Source organism: Danio rerio, chromosome 3 (assembly GCF_052040795.2).
Source record: "Danio rerio strain M-AB ecotype USA chromosome 3, GRCz13ab, whole genome shotgun sequence".
Classification (NCBI taxonomy): domain Eukaryota; kingdom Metazoa; phylum Chordata; class Actinopteri; order Cypriniformes; family Danionidae; genus Danio; species Danio rerio.
This window is the reverse complement of record NC_141023.1, coordinates 54,837,894-54,850,995: the sequence shown is the minus strand read 5'-3', so window position 1 is coordinate 54,850,995 and position 13,102 is coordinate 54,837,894. Positions and strand designations below refer to the sequence as shown.

At 34.7% G+C, this 13,102-nt stretch overlaps 1 protein-coding gene across 1 annotated transcript in view; it reads right to left on the bottom strand.

Annotated features, from left to right (window-relative positions):
- ttyh2l (tweety homolog 2, like) overlaps positions 1-13,102 on the bottom strand; it is a 102,990-nt gene that overhangs the window by 39,015 nt on the left and 50,873 nt on the right. Inside the window, 1 exon segment of the mRNA NM_213256.1 lies at positions 11,285-11,396. Coding sequence (NP_998421.1) covers positions 11,285-11,396 — 112 coding nt within the window.

Below are 13,102 nucleotides of genomic sequence, written 5' to 3'. Positions count from 1 at the left end.
TGCATCCAATGGCCACTTTGCTATCCCATGAGGCCACAAAGAGGATGTATGAATGGCAGTGAAATGATACAACTGATGCAAGAAGGTCATGTGATACTGACAACGTCTGTCCGAATTCCATTCATACTCTCCACATACGTACGATACAAAACATACTTCTCACAATGTTGCTTTAAATTCAAATGCAGTGTGTATTCGAGTAGTATGGGATTCGAATGCTATCTAGGGTCAACAGAACCAAACATATCATTGTGTAAAATTGTAACACATCAGTCACACCTGCATGTACCTTTCTAGTAATCCTATTTGGGCAATAATTGTTTCACAAGAGGAGGTCTATAAACGAAAAATCCCCAGCTACATAGTGGTGAGCGAATCAAGGCAAAGGGAGATTCTGCTTGACTAGTGTATTCTTCATTGAACTCCACTGTGTTATAAATGTAATTTTTTATGTTTTTATTGATATAAGTTCTAATTAAAAAAGTTATACTGCAATCAAAGTAATGTTTTCTATTTCTAAATTTGAAAATTCTGTCACCCCTGCGATAAAGGGTATTGCATTTAAAATCTATTTGCATTCTTGCAGGTTGCAACATCCATGAGATAGTACTGACCTCTGGTTTTAAGGGTTAGAGCAAAACACTGCAGGTCAGTGAATCACATGACCTAGATTTAAAGATCCTAAAATATAAATACTATTATCTGACTGAGCATGTGAATGATCATGGGATCATTCTGGGGTCATAGGATTACAAACTCAGACATCCACCACAAATGTATCTTTGTTTACTTACTGTAGAGCTATAAAAAGTCTTCTTTTACAGATGTCCACATGATAAATAATTGCTTAAGAATAGGTCTTAAGTGTCGATTTCTAATGGATTTACAATTGGCCTTTTGAAGTGATCTTTTTAGAATCTCAATGCAGTAAATTTGGACAGTAATTAAATCACCAAATGACATTGGAGTCTGTCAAAAAAACAGTAGGTACAGTAATCTGGTTTGGGTTTATAACATGGGAGCTTAGTAAAAAACACAGACATTGTTGATTCGGACAGTAATAAAATCACCAACTCTCTTCTGTAAATAGTAAAAATCCCCTACACCCCACTGAGAAACAATTACACTCGGACTGGGGCTTTAGGTTATATTTTTCAGGTTTGATTAGGGATGAAGCTGAACTCTTCATAACACTGGACCGAAGCAGCCCATTCATGATTTACCGTGTAAAGAATGAGCAGCAAGGAAGAAGATTTCTTTTGGCTGGCAATCTATTTTTAATGTTCAGGTGGTTTCCAAGTGTAATAGGCTCAAAACTTGTCCAGAAAGTAATAAACAAAGTTTAAAGTCAGCTTCCTCAGTCTCCAATCAATGTTTTCTGACAGATCCGCTGTAGCTGAAGGAGAATCAATGCTTTCAGAAGGATTTTGTCAGGTCACCACTGAAATATTTCTGCTATCTGGCTGCCTATGTGCAGAATTATGACCATGAAATATTTTGAACTTATTGCTTTGAGCACTAGAGACATACAAAATCTATCCAGGTAGCAGTCTTCCTCTAAGGACTGTAAAACTGAATGATGCAAAATGGGAAAGGGAGAAAAGTGGGCATGAAATCACTTAGAAACCGAACAATCAAGACAAGCATCTGCTAATAATAAAAGTTTTACTTCTCTCTTTTACATGACTACACTATTAATATGTCATCAGTTAGATATCTTATTTAGGCAGAATATGCTGCACTAGAATGGCCTAATAGCGCACTGTCTAATATAAAACAAATAATTTAATATATCTGACCAGTACAGTTCATCAATAAAAGCTTGCATGTATTAAGACTAAAATTCTCTGAAGCCTTCCTGACTGTCATCTTCTTTAATTTGTTATTAAGGCTAATTTCTGGAGGGAGTCATGCAGTAACCTCCTAATCTCCCTCATGAAGCCAATATGGAAATGACTGAAACTGCAATTCATTGACTGGCCACTTGAATCTGGCTCCAAAAAAAGTCAATCCCATAGACTTATTGGTCTTTTTGGTCTATTTAGCTAATATCACACTTCGTGACAACTGTGAGTAGGTGAATATTTTTATAACTCATTCATTCATTCATTCATTCATTCATTCATTCATTCATTCATTCATTTTACCTTTCGGCTTAGTCCCTTTATTAATAAGGGGTTGCCACAGCGGAATGAACCACCAACTTATCCAGTATATACCAGTATACTTTTTGCTGGGAAACATCCATAAACTTGTACTAAGGCTGATTGAAAATGAAAATGTGCTATTTTCTAGTCCAATATAAGTCTAGAAGGGATGCTTGGGTATGCACACATCAATACAGAAGCATTTTTATTACACTGTGCAGTGTAATGACAGTATGCAATATCACAGATAATAAATTACATTTACTTTATGCATTGGATGTTTATCTAAATTTGACCAATAAGATGGGGCCTTACTATCTTTATCCCTACCTCCCCAGTAATTGCTGTTCTGCTATTTGCAGGAGTGGCTCAAAGTTAAGCCAGAGCTGAAAACTTATAAAACAGCAAATAAGAGACAGAATATCTTGCTGAGGTTTTCACTCATAGCGTTTTAAAGACAATGGGCAAATCCCTGTTGTACCCCTTAGCCCTTCCCCTCTCCTACCGCTCATTTTGTGCGTTCACATGAGGAGTAGAAATGTCCCAATTCTCTTTGGATTGAAGGTGTTGGGTTAAGGGGAAGGGTACCCCTCGAAACTAAATGGTGAGAAAATTTCTTAGAACAGGTATTTTTTTGTGATAATTATGAATTTTTACAACAAACAAGCAGATGTTTTAATATATTCATAACCATGTTTGTGTTTTACCTTGGAATGACCTTTTTTTACAGTGTCTGCTGTAATGTTAATGTTGTTTTTGTTTACATAGATGAATATGGCCGGGGTGTAAATGCACAGTACAGTTACGAGCTTAATGGCACATTATACCTTCATGATAACATGATACCATTGCCTTCTGTGATTTTCTGAAGATAAAACCCAAAAAATAACACAACTGAAAGAACTACAGCAGTCATGATTGTCGATCTCATAAGAAGCAAGAGATTGCGATGACATATGATGAGGTATGCAGGTGTTGCAGTTCTGTCCCATCTCTTAGGAGTACATTTTAAAGCCCTTCCACTTCACACTCTATTTCAAGGGCCATAAGTAAGAGAAAGGGTTAAAAAAATAAATAATAGAGAATAGGCCTAAATGCTTGCACCTTGACACAGTTTTCAATCTAAATTAGATCTGAATATATATTTTTGACCTGTTTATTTTAATACCAATGCATAAATAAATTCTGCCCAGTTGGTGGAATGAACTCCCTAACTGCATCAGAACAGCAGAGTCACTCGCTACTTTAAAGAAACGACTAAAAACTCAACTATTTAGTCTCCACTTCACTTCCTAATCTGCAATTGCCTCTTTGAATATCACACTAACTGTACAAAAAAAAAAAAAAAAAAAAAAAAAAAAAAAAAACTAATACTACTAATACTTCCCTTCTTAGACTTTACAGACCTGAAACTTGCCTATAGCACTTATTCATTGTTGCTCTTGGTTGTGTAAATTGCTTCCTTGTCCTCATTTATAAGTCGCTTTGGATAAAAGCGTCTGCTAAATGACTAAATGTAAATGTAAATGTAAATGATTTTAAAAAAACATAGCTAATACAAATAGCATTTTTCCAAGGAAATTTTATTTAACACAAACAATATTGCATATTTTTCCAGTATTGTGCAGCCATGACGTACACTAACAATGACTATTTTTACATTACTGTGAGGGGTAGGTTTATGTTTAGGGTAAGGGTAGACATTAATAAAACACAATTTAATGGATTTTAGAAAAAAAAAAAAAATATATATATATATAAATAATTCTAGTTAAGTTCAGGTCGAAGCTTTATGCCTTCTAGCATCAAACAATTTTCAGAAAACTATGGATGATGTCACAGCTAGGGATGTCCAGATTCGATGGCATGATCAGAAATCGGGTCCAATCACACGGTTTCAGACTCTATCAGAATCGGACATTACCTTCCAATCAGGACTCGAATATATGCATGTTATAAAGTTAATGATGACAACATTGCCATAGCAAACTGTAAAATATGTAAACTTAAGGTTGCCTGCCAGGTATTTTAGGTTAAGGTGCTCTTTGTTTTTATCTTAGATTTTTTTTTTTTTAATTAGTTACTGTTGCACTAAAGTCCAAAAGTGAAAAACTTTACGTTTTTACTTGATTGTTCAAGCTACCTCATTGAGGTGCTCTATTTGTTAACAGAGTTGTTGAACGTTAAAATAAGGTGAATTAAAATAAAAAATACTAAAGATCCTGGATCTGTTTCTTTGCTCTTCTTTATTCTTTTTTTATGTATTATAGAAGTATCGGATCGGGTATTGGTAAAAAAAAAAAAAAAAAAAGACAGGGACATCCCTAGTCACACTCATTCATTCATTCGTTAATTTACCTTTAGCTTAGTCCCTTTATTTATCAGAGGTCGCTATGATGATGCCCTTCCAGGATGCCCTTCCAGCTGTAACTCAGGTCAGAAAAGCATCCATACACACTTATTCACACACATACACAATGGCCAATTTAGTTTATTCAATTCATCTATAGTGCATGTCTTTGGACTGGGGAAACCGGAGCACCTGGAGGAAACCTACGCCAACACCAGGAGCACATGCAAACCACATAGAAATGCCAACTGGCCCAGCTGGGACTTAAGCCAGCATCCTTCTTGCAGCGAGGTGACAGTGCTAACCACTGAGCTACCATGTCACCACATCAGAGAATCTGCATTCATATTTTTATACAGTCTATGGTGAAACCTCTTTTTTTCTCTGCAATAATCACCTATTCCACTTTCTTGAATGAAATGCATAGCTCTTTGGAGTTATACTTCTAGACCTCATGATTTCAAGATGGCTGAAACATCATGAAGATTGACGAAGATTAAGCATTCTAGCATTAGATCTCCAGCCTTTGGGAAGTTGTGGACACTGCATGAAATGGCAATCACCACAGACATTTACTCACAGTTGTGACTGCTATTTTTTTTCTGGCACGCAACCACTGGCAGGAGCTGTTTAAAGAGCTTGGCAGCTCGGAAAACTCCCTCCTCACTCTCCCAATCACTTCAACATTCATGAATTCAGTTGTGCAATCAAGCTTGGCCTTCAGACGCGGTCCTCTTCGCCTTTCAATTTGAAAAGAGACTTTTTCCACGAGAGCTGAAATTGGATTTATGCCGTTTTAGCGGAGCCAGTGGCTGTTTGTTGTTCTCGCATTCTGAATGTTGTTTTAGTTACAGCAAACAGAGAAAGTCTGTGCTAGACAGCTCATTTAGATATGATTGCTCAACCATGAAGCAATGCGTTATGGACCAGCGAGGCAAATACACTCGGGCGGAAACTGTGATGGAAGGAAGCTCTGTGAAGCAGAGTATAAGAAGAACAGAGGTTGTCATCACACTGCCAGCAGGTAATGAACATCAAGACAGGTTGAGGAGAAATGTTCTGCCGGCAAGCCAACCGAATTCTCTGTTTACCATGGTAAACCTGCCATGTGTAAAAGTAAAAAGCCCTTCCATACAAGATATGATGCTGGAAACGCTGTTTGAAGGGTGTTTTAAATTCAACTGCTGTAAATTGCAAAAGGAAAAGCCAATACATTTTTTGGGGGCAAAGATTGCGACCATGGTAGCATTCAGAAATACGAACATGAAAGGAAAGAGTCATTTCCTACTCAATAAATTACAGTAATAGATTTAAACTAATTAATTAAAACTAGTTAAATCACATTTTTCAAGCAAATGCATAGTTTCTTATCTAATTATTAAAAAATATATATACAAAGAAACAACAAAAATTAAGGTGAGAGTTTTTGTTATTTTTAGTATAAGCTATTTGGTATTGACTAAAATATAAACATGATTTTATAAAAATAGAAAGCATTTATAAAAAATGTCTACTTTAATGTTTAAAATAATTGTTGTTAAAATCCAGTGTTAAAGTAAATATTCAATAACATTTCATCATCATTCAGTGTATTTTTTATGTAAAAATTAAACTGCACAATAAATATCGTTTCAGCAGTGAAATCTCAATATGCGCATCCGCAATAGTCACATCGCAGCATCTGCAATGTTAAACTGGTTTTATATTAAATAGGAGCTATATTTGAAAACACTTATGATTTGTCACTGCAATGTTTAGCCATAAATTTATCAAAACCTTTATTATTTATGTTTTTTTTTTAGCGAGGGGTGGGGACTTGTGGAGCTGCGCATCGATGAATTTTCTTTTCAGTGTTTAGACTTTCAGTAGTGAAAATTAAACCACACTGAACTGAACTTCTATGTTAAGCTGATTTGACACAATCTACATTGTAAAAGCGGTATTGAAATAAAGATAAACTGATTTGAATAGAATAAAAAAAAAATACCGTTTCTTAACACACAGTATAATTTTTTTTTTACCTCTTTTTACTATGCAGAAGTGCACTCAGTTTTGCGATTGTTTTAGAACTTCCGATTTAGTCGCCTAACCGTACGTTCACACCGAAAGCGGCGAGAGCGTCAAAGTAGCCGGAAGTCATTAATTTTCAATGAGAGCCGGCGGCGATAGGCGACGATAAGCGGCGAGGAGCAGCGCGGCGCGTCTTCGCCGGCGTGAGCGTCGAGGAGAGTTGAAATGAAGTCAACTTTATGGTAATGAGCTATGACGCGGTTCGGCGGCAAGCAATCAGAATGAAGACGTCCACCGCTTGATAACAGTTCAGGGAACACAGACCTGTGAACTTTGGTTCCGACCACAGTTGTTCCCAAGGGTTTGATTATTGCGGTCGCTGGATTTCCAATTATTTACAATGTTTTCTTACAGGAACATACATTAAATAAGTTACTGATGTTCATTAATGTTATATAAATTTATCTTAAAAAAGAGGGAATCTCACGCGATGTGACAGTACAAAACAGTATAGCTGCTTCAGGATATATCAGACATATGGACACATATTGGATAAATAGAGCAAAGCCACACCACATGCAACTTGATCTTCCACTGTTTTATGAATTTGATAAGAAGTGCGCAACATTTTCACGATAAAAACATGCCTTATGCAGGAATGTAACTGATATGCTGCAACGGCTCCTTTAAGTACGAGATCAATGTAGCGAGTTTTGACGCTCTCGCCGCCGGAGCCAAAGGCAGACAGCGTTGTCGCCAGGGCGGCCAGAGCGACCTTGGATGCTCTCGCCGCTTTTGGTGTGAACGTACGGTAAGGAAATAATAAATGGCATTAAAACGCTTTTACTACTTGCTGAACAAACAAGTGTTTACATGACTATAAAGTCAAAGCACAATATTATATTAAGAAAATATAATTTTGCAACATGAAGCAGCATAACAAGCTGTTTTTAACATCTAATAATAAATGGAAGCGAATGAGACCAGAAGTCTAGAGCCAAAAAGCTTAAAATGGCCACACCCACTGGTACGAGAAGAAAAAGGTGAGTTATATGAGCATTTTCAAGTTCAGTTAATTGACTTTAATGACAATGACTGGGTTTTTTTCATTGCCTTTCAAGTGAAATAACTTAAAAAAAAAAAAAGCTCATTTAGGGGAAAATTTTAGATTGCACTTCAAGTCATCATACTAAATTTTATTATATTATAAAATGATTAAAAGATAAAACGGTTAATAGGAATGGTTACAAAGGGCAAAGTTTTAAAATAATAATTAACACTGAACTTTTTAACATAGCAATAAGTGCTTCTGCACTGTTAAAAGTAATTAGTTACTAGGCTTGTCACAATAATCAATATATAGACTTATCGCACAACACATGAACATGATCTCAATCACTTTTGGTGATGCAATATACATCGCCTATACATACCAATTGTAGCAACATTTTAGGTGAAGGTGCAGCATGTCTATCTCTTTTGGAGGTGTCCATGTCTTTAAGATTAAAAAAAAGTATAGTATTTTTACTAGTATATTTTTATGTGGGTTTTTGACAAGTGAAAATAGATCTGTTAGCAGATATCGCAGCCTCTGGTACTTTTTTGTTAACATTTATTATTTATTATTATGTATTTAGGATATGCCTTTTCACATTCTGCTTCTATTATTCATTCATTCTTTTTCTTTTCAGCTTAGTCCCTTTATTAATCCGGGGTCACCACAGCAGAATGAACCACCAACTTATCCAGCACGTTTTTACGCAGCAGATGCCCTTACAGCCGCAACCCATCTCTGGGAAACTTCCATCCACACAAACTCATTCACACACACTTTCATACACTACGGTTAGCCTACCCAATTCACTTGTACCGCATGTCTTTGGACTGGGCGGGAAACCGGAGCACCCGGAAACCCGTGTGAACGCAGGGAGAACATGCAAACTCCACACAGAAACGCCAATTGACCTAGCTGAGACACGAACCAATGATCCAGCGACCTTCTTGCAGTGAGGCGACAGCACTACCTATTGCGCCACTGCGTTGCCCGCATTCTGCTTTTAATGACTAATTATTAATTTGTTAAAATAATTATAATTAAATTAAATATTCTTAAGAATGACAAATTACGGAAGAGTGCACTTGCTTTGTGATGATATTATATTGTCGTTCAGGCATATAATAAGGGACATGAAATGGTCTTAAAGAGCACCTATTATGGGTTTTTGAAAATGACCTTCTATGCAGTGCGTAACACGGCTCTAAGTGGATGAAAATATCCAGCTGTGATTTAAATCTGAAAGTGCACCATGTTTAAAACTACTGATTATTTAACTCAACAGTCAACTCACAGTCAAATAAAATAAGTGTGTTAGGATAAAATCTTTTGCTTGAACGCATCAACGTCGATACGGTACATCACCAAACATGAAGTTCCGGTTTCAGTAAAAAAATGTTATTTGCGCTCCTCCCTTTATATACTAGAGGAGCGCAGGGGATAACGAGATTGATTATAACACGAAGATGACAGTCACTGTCAGATGGAGGTTTGGCTGCAGGGAATAAAGGGTTAAAGTAAATTTTCACAACAAAACCACAAGTATAGCGAACCTAGTGCTGTGTTTGTTCCTGTCATTTTTCAGATTTTTGATACAATAACCTATGCTGCAATGCTGGATTCATCAGCTGACTGCTATTAAAGGAAGGAGCAGCAGAGACTAATATGTATGGGACTTTGTCAGACTTTGACAGGTCAGTAACTGTTACAGTTTATATGGATCAGTTTCCACCAGATCATAACATGTAAAGTAAGGGTTGCCTCATTTTCTTTAGTTTGCAAAATATGTATTTAATAGTGTGTTGTAACTTCAGTGCTTGTACTGTATCTCTCGGGGTGAATCTTTGAAGCAATTCACATATTACATCCAAAACCCCGTTAAAAACCAGACATGTGCTTTTACCTTTGGCGATTTAAATGCGTTTCTGAATTCATCTTCTGCCATTTGCTGTTGCTATGGCCACCATTAGCTTTTCCTCACAAAGGTGGCGCGGCCAATTTTCTAAATATTTAAACTTTTTCCACTGTGTGGATTAATACTGAATGTGTCATCGTCATTATCATCACTTGGGGTTAGGTTTAAGAGTAGAGTAATATGCTTCTGTTTAATGCTTTATTGCATTCCTGCATTGGACTCTCACATACTCTGTGCTACTTCATAACCATGGTGGGCGTTTCTCTTTGTCTCGAAGTCAAATAGTTGGCCACAATTGCAACAGACTGGGTCATCGGACCAATCACAGCAGATTAGCCTTAAGCTAAGCAGGGGTTTGGGAACAAATGAATCGCTTAACAAATCATATGGGAGCCGTTGGGATAGTTAGATATAAATAAATGCATATTATAAGACAAAGAAAGTGTTTTTTGACCTTGCATGCAAATCAGCCTGCTGTTGGAGACCCCCAAAACAAAAATATGACTCTTTATAATGCAAAATAGAGGCTGTTTAAAATAACAATAATACTGTGTATCGCAATATATTTTGGTGCAATATATATATATATATATATATATATATACATATATATATATATATATATATATATATATATATATATATATATATATATATATATATATATACATATACATATATACATATATACATATATACAAGTTAATATTCAAAATAATACCACATATATATATATATATATATATATATATATATATATATATATATATATATATATATATATATATATATATATATATATAATATACTTACACAATATACTTACTTTTAAGTCAATGGTTTTACTCTAACTTTTCTGAAGCAAAGTCAACTAATCGCTTTTTGTGCCATTACTTCATATGGTAGTCTCATATTTGCTCAAAAAACAAATATATAAATAAACTGGAAGCATTCTAATGTATGTGGAAAATTATAATCTAAAGCTGTATTAGAGCTTTATCCCTTTAACCCCTGAAAACCCCTTAAATCTGGCCTCATATTGAAGTCATTAAAGATTGCAAAACAAATCTACCATTTACTTCTGGTTCACATAATTTAAAGTGCAATCAAATCATTTAAACACTCATAATGTTGCTTACTTTAGGTCATGAACATATTCGGAGAACAATCAATAAATGAGCCAGCGCTACTGCATAATAGAAGGTCAGCATGCTATAGCATGTGGGTTGTTTTTCCCCCTTTTATATATAAATCATTGAGCTACCAGTATTAAATGAAAATTAAATGAAATAAAACGTGACCAGCAGGACCTTTGCAAACGTTTTCAGTTAATCAGTGGGATGCGGATGCACGAGTGGATGTACAGACAGATTTTTAATCCTCTTTAATGCAGATGAACAGATAATCCCAATCTTGTCTGTGCGCGTTCTGCTTTCGCTTCCTTACACACATGAATATAAACACCAGCTGGATGTGTTTGCATCTCCAGAGAGAGTCTCCAACTCAAGACTTCTCAAAAAACTGGAATCTAAAATGAAGAAAGACACTATGACTCCAACTCCCTGGCAGAAGCGTGGCACTCCTGCATATATGTATGTGCGTGCGTGTCACTCATCACATGATACAGTCATATTCCAGCAGCAGAATTGAAAAAGCCCCTGAGGCTTCAGCTCTTAGTTTTTTTTCCTGCATGCAGCATATAACAGGCAAAGCTTCTGATTTGGGTTTTAATCACAATATTCCTCAGGCTATTCCAATAAAAATGAGACGGCATGGTGAGTGACAGGCGAAGCAAGCGAAACTCTTACCATACTGCCGATGCCACCCAGTGTGTGATTGGCATTGTAAATGGAGTAAGTCAACTGGTAGACTCCATCGTTGGTTTCGCTGTTTCCATAGAAACCCACGCCCACCGCTGAACTGTGAAGAAAACAAATCAACAGTTTGTGTTACAGATGTGGCTTCATTTCAATCCAACAATTTCATGTGGCTTTAAAAGTGTTGTTGAAAATTTGAGACTTTAAAGAGATCAGACGAGAATACAAATGGTCCTTGACCTTGATAGAGAAAAATGTAGTAGTTATTGAAGCATTCTTAAAACATCCTCCGCAGGTAAACAAAAGCACCTTCATTTGAACCAAACTGCAAAAGTAGCTGCACAACTAGCGACAGACAGATAAAAAAATAATGTGAAAATATAAAAATAATATTTTCCTTGCTAAATGCTTATAACACCATGACATAACTTGCTTTTGTACTTTATGTACATTTGTCAAAACAAATTGATAGATCTGGGAGTTCTAAAGAACAAAAGAACTTTAAAATGCAATCACTTCTCACATGCATACTGTGAGAGGTTTAAGGTCTGTCTTTGAATGAACAATTGACTGAAACTGCTATTACACCTCTCACAAAGTGAAATAAAATTAATATATAAAAAGATATCAAAATGTTATTGGTACACTTTTTGGAACTAAATTGAAATAGTTTTGAGCAACAATAGTTACCAAAAGGCCTGATGAATTAATATGATACACAATACATTTATAAAAACATCTATATGGTATAAAAATGGATCTTGATTAAAGGATTAATAAACATCTCAATTGCAAAAAAAAAAAAAAAAAAAAGGATTATTCTGACTATTTGTTTATATGTGATATTTAACAGGTTTAAGAATCGTTATAATCAAGTATATAAAATTTACATGGGGGAATTTTTAAATCCAAATATTATTTTCTATTTTCTCTGAAATATTTTCAGTAGACCCACACAGAATCTGTGCGTGCAGAAATCTGCAAATTTCCACAGATTTTTAGCCCATTATTGAGTCTAATGTGTAAATGTGTGTAAATTTATATTTACTCAGTTTTTAAATTTATTTTACTAATATAATTGTAATATAATAATAGTAATATTAAAATGTTCATATGATTTATTTACAATAGAGTTGGTATAGTAGTATTTTCTGCCTTTTAGTATATGTTATATGAGAGACTTGCTTTGTTTACCAAATAAGCGGATCTAGTTTGATTTGCATTGTAAGAATTAAATATAATTTTAAAATTATATATTATTTATTTCATATATATATATATATATATATATATATATATATATATATATATATATATATATATATATATATATATATATATATATATATAAAATAAACTTATATATAAGTTTTTTGTTATAATAATCCTAAAATCATTCCACATAAATAAAAAAATAAAATAAAACATTGTCAGCAGACATAGCAAAAAATGTTCGCAGATTCTTTCTGGCCCTAATATTCAGGTCTGTACTTATAAACATACATTTTGTGTGATCCCTCTTATTTTGGCAAAATAATTAATTCTTTAATTAATAATAGATAATAATATATAAAGAACATTTTTTCTGATTATTCTTATAACTTTTGAGCTCAACTGTAAGTATGATTTGACAGTTTATTTAGTTAAAACTTTTACATCTACATGAACTTTACTTTACACTTGGCTGGGTGACTGTATGTTATTGTTTTACAATATTTTACCATTCTGTCTGCTCCTCTGTATTTTTCCCGCATTTGTAATGTTTCTATCAAAAGTGAAAGTAGCAGCTACAAAGAGGCGATCTCAAAT